This window comes from Arachis duranensis, chromosome 2 (genome assembly GCF_000817695.3).
Source record: "Arachis duranensis cultivar V14167 chromosome 2, aradu.V14167.gnm2.J7QH, whole genome shotgun sequence".
In the NCBI taxonomy this organism is placed as follows: Eukaryota; Viridiplantae; Streptophyta; class Magnoliopsida; order Fabales; family Fabaceae; genus Arachis; species Arachis duranensis.
The window spans coordinates 14,008,502-14,029,267 of record NC_029773.3 but is presented as its reverse complement, the minus strand read 5'-3'; the positions used below and the strand labels follow the sequence as shown (position 1 = coordinate 14,029,267).

Here is a 20,766-nt window from a genome sequence, read left to right as displayed (position 1 = left end):
ATTAATATAAAATAAATGTCAATAATTAAATCGAATCAAACTAATTCAATTTACTATATATATTTTCATTAATAAATCAACATATATATACTGTACTAATAATAAATTGAATAAACTATAAATCGAACCTTTGAAAAAATGTAAATCAAATTCAATATTAGAAGCTATTTAATTTGTTTATGTCATTTTTTTTAAAATCAAATCAGAAAACTTTTGGCTTATTTGTTGACGTGTTGTTTTAAATTTTTAATGTGTCACTCCCGTTTAACAGTTTACACTTCACACTAAACAATTCCCCAAACAGAACATAATCTCTCTCCCAAAAATTCCACCCTCCCGCCAATTCCCCCTCTCTTCTTTTCAATTCCCCGCAGATGCCCAAACCCTAATCCCCAAATCCCTTCAGTCATTCACTAACTTACTCCCACATTCACTCAAATTCCGAATCTAGGGTTCCCCCTACTTCACGATGCCATCTCTCCCGTCCCCGGCGGGGAGAATCCACCGCCTGGAAATGGAGAATTTCAAGTCCTACAAGGGCCACCAAGTAATCGGCCCCTTCTTCGACTTCACCGCCATCATCGGTCCCAACGGCGCCGGAAAATCGAACCTCATGGACGCAATCAGCTTCGTCCTCGGCGTCCGCACCGGCCAACTCCGTGGTGCGCAGCTGAGGGACCTCATCTACGCCTCCGACGACAAGGAGAAGGAGCAGAAGGGACGCAGGGCATTCGTTCGGCTCGTCTACCAGCTCAACAACAATAACGGTAGTAACGGTTCGGACACCGAGATCACGTTCACTCGAGCCATCACCAGCGCCGGCGCCAGCGAGTACCGAATCGACGGTAACGTTGTCACTTGGGATGTTTATAATGCCAAGCTTAAGTCCCTTGGGATACTTGTCAAGGCTCGCAATTTTCTCGTCTTTCAGGTGAATTTGATTATTTGAACATCATTTATTTTTTTTAAAAAAAAAGTTTGTTTTCTATTTATGTAATTGAAGGAATTATGGTTGGTGAGACTCAGTTAGTTGGACGTGTAATTTGTAGGGACTGCATAGGGCTATGAAGCATAAACGTAGGCATACCAATTTCCTTTTGAAATTGTTTGAATTGTATGAAATGAGCACACCGTTAGATTGTTGTGTCTCTTGGGAGAAGATAGATGTATGTAGTGTTAACTCTATGAAACTATATGCTAGACATTCAATATGGGTGTTTAGACAAAATAGTTTTTATAATTGGGCATCTGGTCTAGGGCCTGTTCGGTAAATAGCTCATTCAATAGTTTATGAGCAGGGAACAATTGTAAAGTAACTGTGAGTTAGTTGTTTTTGATACATGATAATATAGGTGTTTCTTTTGTAAGGGTTCTTGCAGAATTAAATATTTTAACTTCACACTATGAAAAATAATTTGTTTATAGTAAGTGAATATTGAACAGCCAAATGGGACAAAAAGTTCAAAATGTGAATTTGGACTTTTGAAAAGTTCCATTAGTTTCCTTTGGATCTGCTAAATTGACTAAATAAAAATGAAAAAAGAGGGAGTATCTCCCATATTATGTGCTAAGTGTGTGGTTATAAATTTTTGGTTTGTAATTAACTTATTATCGAAAGATATGGTAGTATCTTGCTTTAGGTGGCTTTTGTTATCTAAATTTTGATTTGCAACGAGGCAATCATTGGACAGTTATGGAAAAATTCAGCATATAGTTGTGGTAACAGCCCAAATGGCAGTATTTCTGAAACAATACTAGCTCAATTTCCAAACCTAGATTGTAGACTCACATTTCAACCTTCACAAGCTCCCTTTGATGGTGTGAATCTATATTTTATGCTTGGAAACTGATTGTACAAGCATGCATACAACTTTGGTAAGCTTATTGAGTTGGACTTTGTGTCCATGATGGATGGAGTATCAAATCACTCAAAAAATTGCAATTTGCATCCCATATGGTGGTTTGCATAGTTGAAATTCATGAATGACCATACTTGCTCATTTGATCAATTGGCTTTCTCATACAGGGTGATGTAGAATCCATTGCATCAAAAAACCCAAAGGAACTTACTGCCCTTCTCGAGCAGATATCTGGCTCTGATGAGCTCAAGAGGGACTACGAGCAATTTGAAGAAGAAAAGGGTGCAGCTGAAGAAAAATCAGCACTTGTCTATCAGAAGAAAAAGACAGTGGTGATGGAGAGAAAACAGAAGAAAGAACAAAAAGAAGAGGCAGAGAAACATCTCCGACTGCAAGAACAACTGGTATTAATATCTCATTAATTTCATGTTTGCTCATTTCTCTGCTCATTTCTGCAATTTTAATGTCTCACTATCAGCAAACATTTATGCACTTATTGTGCATTTCTTCCAAACAAGTCATTAGGTTGGAATGATATGATATGGTATAATACTAGCCAAATGTGTGATGATGCGGACTCCTTTTCTTAGAATGCTTATTTTTGGATGCTGAACACAAACCATGCGTAGTCTAGGGATCTGAAATTGCTACTTTGCTGCGAAATTGCAGGATTAATTTTAAAATTATTTTTGCAAGTTTAGCTGCAAAGTTGTTTTGAGACATTTCTTGGATCATATTATTTGCTTCTGTTGATAGAAAAGATGATATTACTCTGTTGGGATACTTGTCTTTGTAACCTCATGTTTCAAGTTGAATTATGTATGCACCTATTGATTAATGCATTTTTTCCTCATCTCTCTTGATCTTATGTAGACTGATTATGCTGTATCTGTTTGTTTTTTTCCCTGCAGAAATCTATAAAGAAAGAACATTTCCTGTGGCAGTTGTTCAATATAGAAAAGGATGTTGCTAAAACAAACGAGGAGCTTGATGAGGATGAAAAACGGCGTAAAGAAGTTATGGAAGAACTAGAAAATTTTGAACATGAGGCTAGTAAAAAGAAAAAGGAGCAGGCTAAATATCTGAAAGAGATTGCGTTACGTGAAAAGAAAATTACGGAGAAAAGTAGTAGACTTGACAAGAGTGTGAGTATTTTTACCACATTTGGTATGTGAAAGAATATAAGATCATTGTCATCACTTCATCCTCAACACCATCCATTGAACTTTATGCATGATTTGATTGAGTGCATTATTTTTTGAATTTTGTTGCTTTTGTTCATATTTCTCTGAAGAGAATTGGTCTTAAGATTAGAATTCCAAGTTCTGGAGAATGGTTTTATTATTCTGGCAGTAGCATGAGTGGTTGGTTAGCACCCACTCTAGTTTGCAACCTATCTAAGCTAGCAGTTCCTAACTTCTATAGACAAAATAAAATGAGAGCTAGGTACTAGCTAGGAGTTGCTGACATTCATCTTGCTACATTTTTGGAATTTTATTCCTTATTTGTATTGTATTTGTCGCCTCTTATGGAATGATTAATTTATGGAACTGCTTCTTGTTTTTCCTGTTGTCCATCCAGCAACCTGAGCTCCTCAAGCTGCGGGAGGAGATTAATCGTATAAATTCAAAAATTAAGAAAAGCAATAAGGAGCTTGAAAAGAAAAGAGCAGAACGGAGGAGACATGCTGATGATATAGAAGAGCTACAGAAGGGCATACAGGATCTTACAGCAAAAATGGCAGCCCTACAAGAAAGGGGTCGAGATGTTCGTGATAAACTACAGTTAGATGGTGATGACTTGGAAGAATATTTTCAAATGTGGGTGTATATTAATAAAAATTCCCATTCTTTTATGCTGTTGCTCTTTGCTATATGTTACTCTTCATTTCTTTTATTCTTTATCTTTTTCTGACTTGTTGCATCATGGTTGGTGTAAGAACTTAAATCATAGGGTTTAGTTATAGGTTGCAATTAAAATTGTCATTGCTTATGCACTGTGCACTTATGTTTATTGGTTATGCATGTTTAATGCAAATCATGTTAAATGTTAGGCATATTTGGTCTTTCTAGAACCCCGCATGTGAGCACACACACATATATTTGCCATTTCTTGTGTGAAAATTGGGTGTTGGCTATTCTCAAATTGAAAAGGAACAAAAAAATGAGAACAAATGTCATTGTCAGATTTTGAAAGTCGGAACATGTTTGGATATGTGATTTTGGCTACATTTGGCAAATATGTGAAGATCTTGTTGCCTGCTCTACAATATTGTATTCGGTGATCCATGATAGAGCACTATGGTTTGTTTGATTTAAGTAGTTGACCCCACCTTGTGGGATAACGGATTAGGCTTTGTTGTTGTTGTTGTTGTTGTTGTTATTCATTGCTTACATTAGTTAGCCATGCATTTTTAGTTGGAAAGTAGCTGAAGGGAGAAAAAGAAAGAATTTTTGTCAGCACTACTGCACTAGTGTTGCGTGCATGTTGATTTTCAGTTTTCTTCTCTCTCTCTCTCTCTCTGGCAAATTTATGATGTGATGTTACTATTACAGCAAGGAAAAAGCTGGAATGAAAACTGCAAAGCTAAGAGAGGAGAAAGAGCTTCTAGATAGGCAGCAGCATGCTGATAGTGAAGCTAAAAAAAATTTGGAAGAAAATCTTCAACAGTTGGAAAACAGGGTGTCTGAGTTGGATTTGCAAGAAACACAGATGAAGACAAGGCTTAAAAAAATTCTTGGTGGTTCTGAAGGAAACAAGAATGAGCTTGAGAAACTGAAAAAGGAACTGCGTGTGATGGAGGAGAAACATCGTGATTCTAGGTAAGATAACTACTATTTTTTTTCTTTTTTTCTTTTAACTTTTAATTGGTTAAGCACATGTTTCGTCGAAGTACTTTACTGAGGAAATGTAGATGGCCATACTGATTTTGATCTGCAGGACTAAACATAAAAGCTTGGAGCTAAAAATTAGTGAAATAGAAAATCAGCTACGTGAATTGAAGGCTGATAGATATGAAAATGAGAGAGATGCTAGGCTGTCTCAGGCTGTGGAGGCTCTGAAACGCCTATTTCAAGGGGTCCATGGCCGCATGACTGATCTTTGCAGGCCAACACAGAAGAAGTATAACCTTGCTGTTACTGTTGCTATGGGTAAATTTATGGATGCAGTTGTAGTTGAAGATGAAAAGACTGGAAAGGAATGCATCAAGGTGCTAATGAGATTTCCTAATTGTGTTTTGTGCTATTGGGTCTATGTGTGTCTGTTTAATAATAACTACCGAGTCATCTTTTGCAATTCTGTTTCTGTTTTTTTTATAAAAGAAAAATATCATTAAGATGGAGCGAATAGTACATGGAGATGGATGATAATCCTCCATACAAGAGCAAAAACCAATAGAACAGTTTTCTAAAGGCATAGCATTTGAATTAACATGTCTGGAGGGAAAGTCCTCGAAAAAATCGTAATCATTTTACAGCTTTCTATTTCTATTTTGCTGTTGAAACTATGTTTGCCTTTTATTTGGACGCTGCGTATCGTTGATTTGCCAAAGCAACATTAATATTAAATTATTAATGCTGATTATGTGTGTGGGAGCACTGCTTCAGCTTTGAAACATTAAGAAGATTAATGATATAGCATCATAAATACATTCATAAACATCCTCCTAAGTTGTAATGAAGTAAATATTATATTTTTTTAAAAAATGCAATAGATTCTTCCCTTATTTAGTGATTAGGGGGGTATTTAGGAAGATTTATTAGGAGGATAAATCATTTCTCTGAGAAAATAGATAGCAGTTTGTCTTGGACTTGAGCTATTGCACAGGATATGTTGTTGTGTATAAACTTCATGAACCAAAACCCGATCAGCAAAAATTTAGGTTGGTGCCTTCAAGCTGTAGGAATAACATTTGTTGCCTTTTCATCCAAGATGACTGGATTTGTTAATTTTACCTTGCTGCTGCTGCTGCATTTCTGCTAGAAAATGTTATGTTTGACCCATCTTGCTACTTGCTTCCTGTGTCTTTGGTTATCCTGAAAAGATACTTTAATTGCTGCAAGTGCATAGAAAATGTGTAAAATGTAAAAAATATCATTGGTTCCAATATTTCTAGATTTGGCGCATTGATTTTATTTGGTTTATGCATTAATTGTACCATCAATTTGTTTGCTTCTTTGCAGTATTTGAAAGATCAAAGGCTTCCTCCTCAGACATTCATTCCTCTGCAATCAATTCGAGTGAAGCCAATCATGGAAAGATTGCGCACATTAGGGGGTACAGCGAAACTGGTTTTTGATGTGATTCAATATCCTTTTCAACCAGTGGCTTCATTAAAAATCTAGTTGTGAAAGTATATATAGGTGCTTTCAGATTTCGTTATTTGAAGTTGTTCTCATGAAATTGGGAACTTTTTTCTCTGGAACGTTCTATTATCATGCTTTACTTGACTGTTTTAAAAGATAAACAATGTTTGATGTTAACCATAGTGCTTGAAATTTCCGAATTCTTGAGTGCTATTCTTTTGTCTGCCATTGCTTAAATTTGCCACACTTTTTCAGATTTTTCCTGCTGCATTTAACAAGATAAATCTGTGACACTTTTACTTCAGATTCTTCCTGCTGTATTTGACAATACTTTGAAATTGGTAGAAGAGAAAAATATAGAGAAAGAAACTGTGTGTGTGTGTGTGTGTGTATATATATATCTTCTCTTGGTTATGAAGAGAGGAAAATGAGGAGTTTTCAACTTAACTAGCTCAAGTTTGATCCTTCCTTGGAGAAGGCAATTCTCTTTGCTGTGGGAAATACTCTTGTTTGTGATGATCTTGAGGAGGCAAAAGTTTTAGGCTGGAGTGGTGAGAGGTTTAAAGGTAACTATGCATTATTTCTTTCTTTCTATTAGCTATAGATACATTATCTTCTTAATATCATTTGCTTGTAAACTAGATGGGAGTTCTCAGGTATTTGTTTTTTATTTTAACCTGCCATTTTTCTTTCCCACTGGTTTTGTATCTGACCCTCAATTTATAACTTTTAATTGACTTTGTCTCATTACATTGAGTTATTTGTTGTTTTGTTGCTTATATAACAACCATTTTGCTTCTTAAGAACCTGACACTACGCATTATACATGTATTGCATTCCTGGTGCTTTTAATATCATTGTCTTGTGTGATTTGGTTAGTTGTGACTGTGGACGGAATTCTGCTGACAAAATCCGGCACGATGACTGGTGGCACTAGTGGTGGAATGGAAGCAAGGTCAAAACAGTGGGATGACAAGAAAATTGAAGGTTTTTATTAATTTTATTGTTATTATTTGGGCACAGTTAAAGCCAATGCTTTGCTCTTGCAATAAACATGTTGTTTTTTAGGACTTAACAAAAAGAAAGAGCAGTATGAATCAGATTTGGAAAAACTAGGATCAATAAGAGATATGCACCTCAAAGAGTCTGAAGCTGCTGGCAAAATTAGTGGACTCGAGAAGAAAATCCACTACGCTGATATTGAGGAGGTAAGTTTGATTCTTCCACCATTCCTCCCAGCTCATACACCAGCAAAACCACTTTGCCTGAATGTTATGATATATAAAAATCATGAACTTCTACGATTTGTGATAAATGATTCACGTCATATTACTTCTTTATGGAAATTGTTAAAGGTTTTCAGGATAGGAATTGCTGATGAATTTTCGATGAATGTGATATACACTGGCCGACTGGCCTGATTTGGCTCTCTGTTATTATTTGCTATGTAATATCTGCTTTTGACTATTTTCACATGGTCTCTCCACCTTGGTTATTACTATTGAATATTGCGCATTTTGGTTGTCTATTATATGATAGTTTATATGGAACTCCGTGCTTAGGAATGAAATTTTCTGTGCATCTTTAGACAGATAAATACAAGTTTTTGCTGGCCATCGATTAGAGGGATTTTTCTTTGATTCTGACCAATATGTATATTACAATTATTTAATTTTCTATGCTTTTAACTTTTGTCAGAAAAGCATCAAAGACAAGCTTAGAAATTTGAGCCACGAAAAAAAGAACATCAAAGAAGAAATTGGTCGTATGAGTCCGGAACTCCAGAAGGTGATGATAACATTCTTATTTGTATAGTCATGGCAACATACTTGTATACCTAACGTTGTTTAAACTCTTCAGTTAAGAGATGCTGTTGATAAGAGGAAATCAGAAATAAGTATGCTCGAGATGAATATAAATAAAATAACAGATGGGATTTACCAAGAATTTAGCAAGAAAGTTAAGGTTGCAAATATCCGTGAATATGAAGAAAACCGACTCAAAGATGCTCAGAGTGTTGCGGAAGAGAGGCTAGATCTGAGTAGCCAAATTTCAAAATTAAAATATCAGTATGTTACGTTCTCCCTTTAAACCAAACATTGTACTTCTTGTTATCTGTTAAAAACTTGACCTACAAGTTTTACATGTTTGCATTTCTTTGTGAACTTACAAGCAACTTCTATCAATGTGCTTTGCTGAAAATGTATTTAAATACAAATTACAATACAGAAAATATTAGACTTGGATTGTGTTGAAGAAAAAAAAAAGGATTTTGGGAAATGGAATGAAGGAAAAACAATTTTTGAAGTGGGTGGGTTGCATTGGCTTCCTAGTACCTATTTTATTCTAAGAAACAAGAATCTTCTTAACTAGTACACTTTTTACGCCCATATCCATCCTATGGGTGCTGTTGTATCAGATATTCTATGTTGTGCAGAAGCGATTTCTATGAGAAATGCCAATTTGCAGCTCTTCATTTGCATGAATAGTAGTAATTCAACTAAAGCTTTTCTTCATGTGGTATGGAATGTGCATCCTTGTTGCTTTTACTAAAAATTTTCAACTATCTTGAAGAAATCATATAGGACAAATCCAAAGTTAAAAAAGAAAAGAAAATTTGGATCATGCGTTTTGATTTTACTTGTCATCTTGTTGGTTACTTTTGAAATAATTCATGCATCTATTTATGGATATTCTCTCTTGAAATTATTTTTACAGATTGGAATATGAGCAAAATAGGGACATGAGTTCAAGAATTCAAGAGCTAGAATCATCCCTGGATACTTTACAGAATAATTTAAAACGGGCACAGAACAAAGAAGCTGAAGTAAAGTTGGCTACCGAGAATGCTACCGAAGAGATTGACCAGCTTAAGAAAGAAATAAAAGGTTTTATGTGATACAACTTGTGTTTGCTTTATAATATAGATAGAAAACATTACACTTTAAGGTTTTATTGGGTTGATCACCTTTTTCTCCTCTCTTCATATTCACAGTTGGTTTGTTACTTTGTTATTGTAGTGAGAGCTTGGCTATCTGTGTGTGCTCTGTTATTTCATTTGAATTGATGGAAAAATGATTGATCCATCTTCACAAAAGGACACCGTCACTTCAGTTTGCTGTTTATGGTTTTTTCCTTGCTTGGCTGATTGGTTTTCTCTCTTTCTCGTTACTCTTGTAGAGTGGAAATCAAAGTCGGAAGATTGTGAGAAAGAAATCCAAGAATGGAAAAAGCAGGCTTCGTCAGCCACAACAAACATATCCAAACTTAATCGTCTGATAAACACCAAGGTTAGATGGGCTATAGCTGTTGTCTCTTCTGTAACTTATGAGTATAGATAGCCAACAACACGTTTTATTTAATGTTTTTTTACAGGAGGCACATATTGAGCAGATGATTGTACAAAAACAGGAAATATTAGATAAGTGTGAATTTGAACAGATTAGCCTTCCAACCATATCTGACCCGATGGATACCGGCACCTCAACCCCAGGTCCAGTTTTTGATTTTGATCAGCTAAGCAGGGCACTGAAAGATAAGCACTCTGACAGGGATAAAATTGAGGTGGAATTTAAACAAAAAATGGATTCCTTGGTATCTGAAATTGAGAGAACAGCACCAAATTTGAAGGCATTGGACCAATATGAGGCTCTTCTTGAAAAGGAAAAAGCTGTAACTGAAGAGTTTGAATTGGTGAGGAAAGAAGAGAAGGAGAAAGCTGATAGATTCAATTCAGTTAAGCAAAGGAGGTACAAATTACTTTTGTTCTGTTAGTCAGTATGTGTAATATTAGCACAGCCAATAGTTCAGTTCTTAGATAGCGTACATGACTTGACGAGAAAAAGGAAATGGTTAGTTGTTTTCTTTATTTTTTAAAGTTGATATAACTTAAAAGGTAAATTATATTACATTGCCATTAGACTAGTTATGCTCATATGCTTAATGGAATGAGGTGTTGGATGATAAAAGGTGATACAAACATAAGCTTAGTCTGGTCGAAATGAGAATGCTTAGATGGATTAATGACCTTGTATGAATGGACAAAATAAGAAATGAGGACATGAGAAAGAAAGCTGGAGCGATGCCTATTGTTGAAAAGATGGGGGAATATCGTTTCAGTGGTTTGGACTTGTGGGGAGAAGACCAGCGGAGAAATCCAATCTGGAGGTAGATCAAATGAAAGATAGACCAATGGTTAGGGGCGGAGGCAACCTATCCTAAATGAGGTGGTCAAGAGAGATAAAAATCTAAATGAGGTTATTGCTGACATGATATTTGATAAGACGTAATAACATCGTTTGATCTATGTAGCCAACCCAATTTAGTAGAATAAGGCTTTGTTGTTGTAAAGTTAATAACTCATCCCCCAGTCCCCAAAAAAAAAAAAAAACCCAAAGGATTTCGCTCCTTTACAGTGTAAGTTGCCCTTCAGAGAGTAAAATACGTTGTCTTAACCATTGATGAGAAATGTTCGGACACAATGGCTTTGTTTGGTCCATGTAATCGGTCCCACTTATCGGGATAGGGCTTTGTTGTGTTTTTGGGATTTTAAGCCTAGTAATTATCACTTCGATACATATGGTAATTTTCTTTAACTCACGGTTGAATATTCTCTCTCTGCATGGTTGAATATTCTCTCTCTGCATTTTCTGATTGTACATCATCTGTCTATTTGTAAAGCTGAAGTTTGTGCGTTGAATGCAGGTATGAATTGTTCATGGATGCTTTCAACCATATATCGGGCAATATAGATAAAATTTACAAACAACTCACAAAGAGTAGCACACATCCGCTGGGTGGAACAGCATATTTAAACTTGGAAAATGAAGACGATCCTTTCCTACACGGCATCAAGTACACTGCTATGCCCCCAACAAAGCGCTTCCGTGATATGGAGCAGTTATCTGGTGGGGAGAAAACTGTTGCTGCTCTTGCTTTGTTATTTTCCATCCACAGGTATACAATTTTTTCTGTTTACTACTTATACATCTGTCTATATGCACAGATGCACACTTAAATGTGAATCTTCAAGTTTGTTAATCATTTTCTTAAAATTTAGACTGAATAAGTCAAAAGGTACTCCGAATATTTTAGTCTTAATTAAATCAAAGTTTAACTACTATGTTATTTCCAATAGTTTCAATAAATTTTTAGTTTGGTTATTACAATTTAGAAGTTTGTAATTTGTTCTTAAATTTGATAAAAATCTGTAATTACATCTTTACTAGTTGTTATATTTCTCTTAAAAATGAAATCATCTTAGAATATTTGCTTTAAGAATATTCTATAATTCATCCTACATCAACTACAAAACCGAATATTCCAAAAGAAAAATTATTTTTAAACAAATATAGTTAGAAGGGACTTAATTGAGAATTTTATCTAATATAAAAACTCAATTACAAATTTTTAAATTATAAAGATTTAATTAAAAATTTGATAAAATCATAAGGTCCAACTGAGTAATTAAGCCTTAAATTAATCTCAATTAGACTCCATGGAACATGGACAAGGTTCTGATTCTGAATTCCAATCTCCCTTCTTGTTTCAGCTACAAGCCTTCACCATTTTTCATATTGGATGAAGTCGATGCTGCATTGGATAACTTGAATGTCGCTAAGGTTGCTGGATTTATCCGTGCAAAGTCTTGTGAAGGAGCAAGGGTTAGCCAGGATGCTGATGGGGGCAACGGTTTCCAGAGTATTGTGATATCACTGAAAGACAGCTTTTATGACAAAGCTGAAGCCTTAGTTGGTGTTTACAGGGACTCTGAAAGAGGGTATACTTTCACATTATCAATTGATTTCATTATTATCATCATTTATTGCATTTCTTTTTAAAATATTTATTGTGTAAATCCGTTATATTTACCTTAGTTCATATAACATATAATTTTTTTTAATTTTTTTTTTTCAGTTGTTCGAGGACTCTCACGTTTGATCTGACTAAATACCGTGAGTCATAGAATCCATCCTTAAGCTACAGATTACGGTTGATAAGTAAGCTCCCTGCTATGTACATAGCTAGGTTGCATGTTTAATTTTTAAGGTGGTTGAACTTGCTATATGTATCTATGTTTCTGTTGTTTTTGTCTAAAGCCTTCATTCCACTTATTTTAGGTTCATGTCTAAAGTTATTGTATATAAGACTACATTAGCTGCCGTTTGGACCATTAGAAATGCATGTAGAATACAATTTGTAGATGAACAACAGCTTCGTTCTTAAAATTTATTTCCATTCATTTCACTATTTTTACCTCTCTCCCTTGATTTGATATTTATGTTTAAGCTAAGCACTTTTCTTTTTGCAAAAGATGATGATGATGATGATGATGATGATTATTATTATTATTATTATTATTATTATTATTATTATTATTATTTAATGTTAAACAGGCGTAATAATTGAAGTACTTTTGTGACCCAAATGGGAAAAAAATAATGCTAAAAATTTGGCGGTTGCAATTTGGAAAGGCCGAAGAGGCAATTTGTTCAGAAGTGAAACCAATGTGGTGGGGTTGCGTATAGGTGAACATTTTGTCAATTTCATAATGTTACTTGTTATTTTTCATTTGAAATAAGATTAGAGAGAAATTTGTCCGTTTCAGTATTAGAATATGTGGATTATTAATTTAGATAAGTGGGTTTAATAACTTCAGATTATTCAATCATCCCGTGGCTTAAGTGATAGATATTGCTAGAATTTCTTTTTATTGCTTAGCATTACTCTTGTCCATTTATTTTTGATAGAAGAGAAGCTTGACAATTTAATAGAAGCATGATTCCCTCAGTTTGCATCTCTTTATTCCTAATCCAAAATTGTATCTATTTCTGATCATTTTGTGTCCATGAAAAGACAATTATGCTTAGCTGTATCTTTATTATATCTGCGCTAAATCAAGTTTTATTTTATATTGGCTACGTTAATGTATTAGTGTTGTCCTCATCATTTCTAATTTATTTACTTCTTATTAGGGTAAACTCATGAGTACTTATTTTAAAATTTTAGATTTATTTTTAAAATTTTTTTATTAAGTAAGAAGTGTATGTTCTTGATCAATTAAACAGATTTTTATATTCAATTTTGTTATTTTTATACGAATGATTGAGATTTAAAAGAATAATTTTACTAATTAGGTCCTTTCATTTTTCAAGCTTTACGGGACAAAATCAGTTATTTTATGAAATATAATATATACGCAATGAAGCCAGCATTTAATGGTTACTTTGATACATGCAAACTACCAATTTGCCAACTTTGTTCATAGGGAGTTGAACCGTAACAGGATATAGCATGGTTATTTATATCATATAAATTGTTAAATTTCATTATTAGATATATCATTCTAAAAAAATAGAATAGAATAAAATAACGGTGTTGGCCTCTAAGTATTTAGACATGTATGCCGGTGAAATCCAATGTTGGAGCCACCGCAGATGTGCATATATCTCAGACACTATTTTTGGCGCCACTAAACTAACGGTTGAGACTTGTTGAAACTCAAGGCATTCATCCATCCATCACTCAACATTAATCTTTCTTTTTCACATTTTTGAAAAATTGAAGAACCCCTTTGTTTCCAAAGGGATTAACAACATCAACATCAACGTTTTCTTATCCAATTTCCCTCCTCTTCTTTTTCTTATCCTTCCTCCAACCTCCCCATCCTAGTTTCCCGGCATATACTCGGGTTTTCGCCAGAAAACCCGACCGCAGAGGAGAGGACACATGACAGCCCTGATGGAAACAGATGGTTTCAATGAAGAAAATGGAGATCATAATAGCATCAACGATACCCTTGTTGGTGTTCCATTAGTCTTCATTGACAATAATAACAAGAAAATCCTCATGGAAAAAGAGCTTCCCAATGAGAAACGAGCACCCCTTCAAGAGGACCAAGATTCTTCAAGCACAGAACAAGAACTAGATCAAGATCTTGGTGGCAATGATGAAGATATGATACATGACCCTGTTGAGATGAAAGTCAAGATAAAAAAATCACTGCTCGAATTCCGGGGCAAAGTGGAGGACGCCATCCTTAGAAACTACCTCTTAGGGGAGGGCTCTAAGAAGCTCACACCAGAAGAGCTTAAGGACATATCCTTATGGGGTATCCCTTTGCTTCCAAGCAAGGGTCATGAAGGCACTGACATCATTCTCTTGAAGTTCTTGAAGGCTAAGGACTACAAGGTCTCTGAAGCATTGGACATGCTCCAGAAGACCTTGAATTGGCGAATTGAGAATCGCGTCGACCGCATTCTTGACGAGGAGGATCTCGGCTCGGAGTTCGAGCATGCCAGCTTCTTGAATAGTAGGGACAAAGAAGGGCGCCCTGTTTGTTACCATCTCTATGGTATTTTCAATGACAAGAGCCTTTATAAGAAGACTTTTGGGACACAGCAGAAGCGTGAGAGGTTCTTGAGGTGGAGGATTCAACTTATGGAGAGGGCTGTGAGGAAGCTATGCTTCAAAGAAGGAGGTGTTGATTCAGTGATTCAGGTCTATGATCTTAAACGTGCATCTCCACAACGGATGAAGGAGCTTGAATCAATAAGCAAGCAAGCTCTACTCTTGATTCAGAACTACTATCCTGAACTTGTCTGGAAAAATGTCAGTATATTTTTTCATTATTTTACCCTGAACTTGTTTGGGTATGGCCCTTTTTTGAACCTGCGTTAAGGCCGGATGCTTGTGCACTGAATTTATTTTATCTTTCTGATATGTGTCGTAAACATTCAGCAAAAGATTTCACGTTAGCTGTCTTGGCTTGAAGTTAAATTGTTTCTTTTATGATATACAAAATCGTTTGATTTATATAGTTGACATTTTTTATTAAAAATTTGAGTTATTATATTTAATTAGTTATTTATCTTTTGGCAGATAGTACTACATGCTCCATTTTGGACGTACACCTCTCAGGTGCTATTCTCAAGGTTCATGAGTCAGAGGAGTAAAAAGAAATTCATCCTAGTTAGGCCACAAAGGATCACAAAGACACTTCTCAAGTAAGTGTGCTAATTCCTGATCCTGATCCTGATCCTGATCCTGATCTTGATCTTAAAAGTCTTGCTCTCATTAAAATCTTGCTGTTCAAGATCTTCTAATGTAATATTGATTTATTTGGTTAACGTTGTTATTAGCGTTTTTGTTTTATAAAATCCTCAAAATTAAAAACTTCGAATATTTTCTAAAATTCTTATTTTCTTTGTAAAAGATTTGTTGACCCAGAACAGCTTCCAGTAGAATATGGAGGTCTTAGGAGGGAAAAGGACCCAGATTTCTCACCTGAAGATAAGGCTGAAGAACTCCACATCAGAGGAAATACAGTTTCTACGGTTGAATTTCCAGTCAGTGAGGTACTCAACATCAAATTCTGATAATCTTAAATATCTTTTGTTTCAAATTAAATTTTAATGTATATAAAAATAAGTTTTGTAAATAGTTCATAGTTTTAAATTGCTAATATTACAATAATACATGATAGAAAATCTTTGTAACACATTTTCACCGGTTCATAAATATCGTCCTTGAAAAATAATTCATTTTTAAAATTAATCACAAAAGATTTTGTTAGTTATGTTAATTCATGAAAATACAATTATAAGTCAAATCGATTACAGTTAGATAATCACATACTACGTTAAGTACATATGTTATCATGACATAAAAATATTAATCATACGTGTTACAAAATAGCTATAGCTGTAATCTTAACATGACATGTCATTATTCTAATCATTTTTTGACACGTGACATAATTTGCTATGTCATCGTACCAAACAGTATCTAACGTGACATGACATGTTATCTTTTAACTAATGAAAAGATAAAGTTTGACTTACAATTTTATTTTTTAAGAATTAATATGACTAACAAATTAAAATATTTTCCGAATCAATTTTAAAAACAGACTTTCAAAGACGATTTCGAGTATTAACTCTAAATATTTATCGTACTAATAGATTTTATAATTAGTTATCATTTTGATTATTTTTTGAAATATTTTTGTATCAGTCTGGAGTGACAGTAACTTGGGATGTAACTGTGCTTGGATGGGATGTGTCTTACAAAGAAGAGTTTGTCCCAGATGATGAAGGGTCATACACTATATTGCTTCAAAATCAAAATAGGCTTGGTGAGAGTATTAGAAACTCCTTTTACATCAATGAACCTGGGAAGATAGTCCTAACTATTGAAAATGGCAACTACAGGAAGAGGAGAATGTTCTATAGATCTAAGACTAGAATCACAGTTCCCATGTTCATCTTGCTATCTAATAGTAGTTAAACCATTGAGGGGGTTCTTCCATTTTGATTTGGTGGATGAAAATTGTATATTTCCTTTTCAACTTTTTGAGAGAAACCAAGCAACCATATAAACAAAAAATTGATGATATGGCAGAATAGAACAAATTTACTGTCACAGGCTAACATGTATCTTCCCAAATCCCAAGTCACTTTTGCAGAAAATAACATTATTGACAACCTATATGAAAAATACTACTTTTGCACCTTTAAAGGCTTAATTAAACCAAATTAGCACAAATGTTAGTTCATGATTATTTTAGAGTGAAATATTTCTATTTGTATATTTATATCCACATACATGTATCTTTGCATCTTACAAATTTCTTTTCTTTAAAGTAAATGCTTTTTCGATCTTTGACTATTTGTATGAGAATAAAGCGTTTTTTCACATTTAAAAATTTTTAATTAATCATCAATCATCCAAATAATTGATTTAAATGCTTTTGTAAACGTCGACCTGACAATGTATTAGGAACTGTTTAGACAAATAATAAGAATCCTTTAAATCAGTTACTTGAATGAATGCCTTTGGATTGATTAAGAATTTTTAAATTATAAATGAATATTTAATCCTTTAAACAAATAGTAAGAAAAAAAGCTAAAAGGGGATTTATTTATTTTTATTTTGTAATTTTTTTTACCTCTAAATTCGAATTAAATCACAGAGCTATGAAATGAGAACAGATTTCAGAAAGTCACATTTTTATTATTATAGAAACTAATACACATCACCACTAATACATAGACCAAGAAAGAGGCTCGGATAGGCACATAAGTTAGGCCTAATCTTTATTTTAACTCGAAGTTCCTAACAACATCCAAAATTTATTTACTTTATTATTATTGAAGATGGCCACCATAATCTAGAACCATCATTATTCTTGCTATCAACTTGAGCATTATTATTATGATTAAGGTTGATCACGACGTTGAGGCCCATACTGGGAATCATAAGCAGCGACCAAAGGGGTCTGGTTTCCATTGTATTTGAGAGCACTGACTTGATGATTTCGAAGGCCAAAAGCATTGATGAGAACATCAGCGGGGATTCCCCTAAGCACTTGCTTGAGGTGGCTGATTGAAGCACGATCAGCAGTTTTGAACGCCACATACTCAAATCCTTCATTCCCGGCTTGCTTACCCACAGCGAAGTTCTGCGGCACCAGTAGAATCTGTCCTTCCCTTAGAACACCATTGAACACCGCGTTGCCTTGGGAATTCACCACCTGGATCCTTCCTTCCCCTCTTAACCCATAGATTATGCTGTTTGCGTTGTTGTTCCAATGGGGACTGTATATGCCATTCTATATGTACATTCATACATACATAAGCTTTGATTTGACTTGACAAAACAATGTTAATAACAAGTAATTGAATGTAGAATGAACTCAATAATAGTTACCCTGTAGAGGAGAACGTGTTCCGCACTGAGTTGGAACCATCTGAGGATGGGGAAGGTCAAGCTGTTAGCTGAGCTGATGCGGCCGGCTGCAGGGTTATAGAAATCAGCACGGGATGGTCGGGCAATGTCCTCAACAAGAGTCGGACTGCATAGTGTTTCCTCCACTCCGTTTCTTCCTTGTCCTTTTGGACGTGATGACCACCGTGGTCGTCGATCGTCATCATCATATCCTTGTCGATCATCATCGTNTATATTTAGAATATTATACATTAATACAAGATATATATAGATACTGTATTAATATATTTTAATAACCTTGTAATTACCTGGACGACGCTCGTCATCATCGTATCCTCGTCGATCGTCTTCATCTAAAACATATTTAGAATATTATACATTAATATGAGTTATATGTTATATTAATATATTTTAATAACCTTATAATTACCTGCACGACGGTCGTCGTCATCATGCCTTCTTCCTTGTCTTTTTGGACGTGATGACCTCCGTGGCCGTCGATCGTCTTCCTCTCCTTCTTCATATTGACCTTATTAAATAGAGAAAGTATTATATATTAATACCTTCATATTGACCTTATTAAATAGAGAAAGTATTATATATTAATACGAGATTCTAAACAATAATGTTAGGTAAATAAATACTGTTACATAATAATTTAATATATTTATGATTATATACTTATTACGACTAATATTATTTAGTTATTTTTAGAATCATTAAAAAATCAAAATAAAAAAATTTGGTACCGTAAATATATTCTAATAACATTATTTACCTGGACGACGGTCGTCATCATCGTATCCTCTTCCTTGTCCTTGACGTGAACCCCGTGGTCGTCGATCGTCTTCGTCTCCCTCTCTGTATGGATCTTGTCTATGGCGTGGACGACGGTCGTCATCATAGTCATATCCTTTTCCTTGTTCATCCCGTCTTGGTGGTTGGCGTTGTCTTTCTTCTAGTTCATCTTCATACTGTTTTCCCTCTCCCCAGCGAGGACTTATGACGTCTCTGAATCCTCCCTCCACTCTCACGATTTGGTCCTTCGTCTGTTCTGGCGGGTTCTGGAGTATCCTGGCTATCTCCTCATCCACGCCGAAAGCATGCGCTAGTAGTTGTGTACTGAATCCACTCAAAACGTTGTTGCCTTCTTCCTCCCCTTGTGAACCATACTCATCTTGCTGATGCTGCCCATGCCTGCGTCGCGTCTGTGGTTGTTGTTGTTGCGTCTCTGGATGCTCTTCTTCCGGATTTCCAGCTAGGTAGAATCTCTTGAACCAGCAAATACAAATATTTTAGATGAAGAATGTCATCATCATCACCTAAATAAGTATATCAATATCTATAATCAACTCAATATTAGTTACCTACCCTGGGAGAAGGATCAAGTTGGTTATCCAAGTTGCTGGTGTCAAGAAGCGTGATGGCAACAATAGGCTCATTTCCATAGTTAAAGCTCCAGTAAGGAACTCCTGCCGGGATTGCAAGGAGATGACCTTGCCTGAAGTGGTAGATTTTGTGGTGGCTATCACCCTGTTGTTCTTGTTCTTGTTCAGACTCTCTCTTAATAACAATACGTTGTCGTCTGTCCTCTCTAGACTGCGACTCAGCCTCTTCATATGTCACAGGGCATCCAGGTAGTGATACTCCAAAGACTCCATTGCCTAAATCCACAGTTAATATATAAAATTAGTTACAACAAATTATAGAAAATTAACATGTTTATGTGAAATATCTTATGAAACTACTTTGAGAAGAAGTATAAGGACTAGCAATTTTTATTATTATATTGACCAGTGACCACCAATTTTAGTTAACACATATTCTGCTGTACTGGTTCATTTTATAAAAATATAAAATAAGCTGACGATTAAGTACCGGATAAAAAGAATAAATTGTGTTGACTTTATTATATTATTGACTATATTTTCTGAAAATATAAGTCAATAGAGAAAATATATTTCTCACTAGTCTTGTAAATGAGAAATTTTGATAGATACTATATCATAAACCCATTTTTCATAAAATTTTAACGTGATATAAAGAATTACATGAATTCTTACAAATGTAATAATATGAAACAAAAAGCAAACCTTGGGCGATGAAAATGAGCTGGGGATAATTGGCGTAGGAAGGCAAGTGGAAGCCGTTAGGGAAGATGGTGCGCTTCAGAAGCGTGACACCGGCGCACCTTAGCTCCGGGTGGTTCGAGTTCCATGTCTCGGTGATGCCGCCTTGGGACTCAATCCGGTTGTCCGGCGTCAAAGCATTCAGTCTGTCGAGCTGGCATTCATTGAAACTCTCTTCAAGCCTCGTTCCAAAGCATGCACTTGTGAGGAACACCAAGCAAACACAAAGTGAGAGCCTAAACGGCCCAATCACCATCTTTGTTCAAAGAACTAATTCAATTGGAGAAGAGAGAGTGTATGTTGTTGAGAGAAGATAGCGAGTCCTTAGTTATTTATAAGGTTCATAGAGAATGTGTGTGAGTGACACGTCAATGCATGCATGGCTATGAAACCCTTCATTTCTTACACATATATGATAAGGTTTGGCCTTCACACTCTGCTCTTCTTCATCCATATCTATGGAACTTTGTTTATTTGTATTGCATGATGAACCTGGCCAATATACAAGGCATCATGCACTCATTATATTCATGTTCGCGTCTCTTTTAATTTCTGTTCTGCACTCTAAAATAACTTAATGATAAGTACTGCTTGTCTACCTCCTTTTCTATATGTATGCCACAACACAACCATTATTTATGTTTTATTTAATTTAAATTTAATTATTTTATTAGTATCTATAATTTTATTAAATTTTTAATTAAATTTTTATATTTTATATTTTTTATTAATTTTTTTTAATTT

At 34.9% G+C, this 20,766-nt stretch overlaps 3 protein-coding genes across 3 annotated transcripts; 2 read left to right on the top strand and 1 right to left on the bottom strand.

Moving 5' to 3' along the window:
* The first annotated feature begins 277 nt into the window (after positions 1-277).
* Positions 278-12,407, top strand: LOC107473662 (structural maintenance of chromosomes protein 1). The gene is made up of 18 exons (XM_016093246.3): positions 278-931; positions 2,027-2,263; positions 2,771-3,004; positions 3,441-3,679; positions 4,415-4,681; positions 4,800-5,070; positions 6,044-6,168; positions 6,623-6,732; positions 7,046-7,153; positions 7,235-7,374; positions 7,865-7,954; positions 8,027-8,235; positions 8,885-9,054; positions 9,347-9,456; positions 9,542-9,915; positions 10,871-11,122; positions 11,718-11,945; positions 12,083-12,407. Exons 1-18 carry the CDS (start codon positions 470-472, stop codon positions 12,129-12,131), a joined length of 3,675 nt encoding a protein of 1,224 aa, XP_015948732.1. The 5' UTR covers positions 278-469; the 3' UTR covers positions 12,132-12,407.
* Positions 12,408-13,894: 1,487 nt separating this feature from the next.
* LOC107473702 (patellin-4-like) lies at positions 13,895-16,625 on the top strand. Its single transcript, XM_016093287.3, has 4 exons — positions 13,895-14,776; positions 15,047-15,171; positions 15,381-15,522; positions 16,181-16,625. The coding sequence occupies exons 1-4, from the start codon at positions 13,895-13,897 to the stop codon at positions 16,451-16,453; spliced, it is 1,422 nt and encodes a 473-aa protein (XP_015948773.1). The 3' UTR covers positions 16,454-16,625.
* Positions 16,626-17,158: 533 nt separating this feature from the next.
* On the bottom strand, positions 17,159-20,311 carry LOC107473661 (legumin type B). Its single transcript, XM_016093243.3, has 7 exons — positions 19,987-20,311; positions 19,265-19,557; positions 18,672-19,164; positions 18,324-18,422; positions 18,202-18,246; positions 17,876-18,123; positions 17,159-17,777 (listed from the first exon to the last, which is right to left on the bottom strand). The coding sequence occupies exons 1-7, from the start codon at positions 20,276-20,278 to the stop codon at positions 17,385-17,387; spliced, it is 1,863 nt and encodes a 620-aa protein (XP_015948729.1). The 5' UTR covers positions 20,279-20,311; the 3' UTR covers positions 17,159-17,384.
* Positions 20,312-20,766: the final 455 nt, after the last annotated feature.

Bases quoted from the DNA above. Each gene is read 5' to 3' on its own strand.
- LOC107473662 (XM_016093246.3), top strand. From the start codon at position 470: ATGCCATCTCTCCCGTCCCCGGCGGGGAGAATCCACCGCCTGGAAATG. The intron at 2,264-2,770 runs GTATTAATATCT...TTTTCCCTGCAG, and splicing joins TCCGACTGCAAGAACAACTG to AAATCTATAAAGAAAGAACA. The intron at 9,916-10,870 runs GTACAAATTACT...CGTTGAATGCAG, and splicing joins AATTCAGTTAAGCAAAGGAG to GTATGAATTGTTCATGGATG.
- LOC107473702 (XM_016093287.3), top strand. From the start codon at position 13,895: ATGACAGCCCTGATGGAAACAGATGGTTTCAATGAAGAAAATGGAGAT. The intron at 15,172-15,380 runs GTAAGTGTGCTA...TCTTTGTAAAAG, and splicing joins ATCACAAAGACACTTCTCAA to ATTTGTTGACCCAGAACAGC. The intron at 15,523-16,180 runs GTACTCAACATC...TTTTTGTATCAG, and splicing joins TTGAATTTCCAGTCAGTGAG to TCTGGAGTGACAGTAACTTG.
- LOC107473661 (XM_016093243.3), bottom strand. From the start codon at position 20,278: ATGGTGATTGGGCCGTTTAGGCTCTCACTTTGTGTTTGCTTGGTGTTC. The intron at 19,558-19,986 runs GTTTGCTTTTTG...CTGTGGATTTAG, and splicing joins GCTCATTTTCATCGCCCAAG to GCAATGGAGTCTTTGGAGTA. The intron at 18,423-18,671 runs GTAAATAATGTT...CTATTTAATAAG, and splicing joins TGATGACGACCGTCGTCCAG to GTCAATATGAAGAAGGAGAG.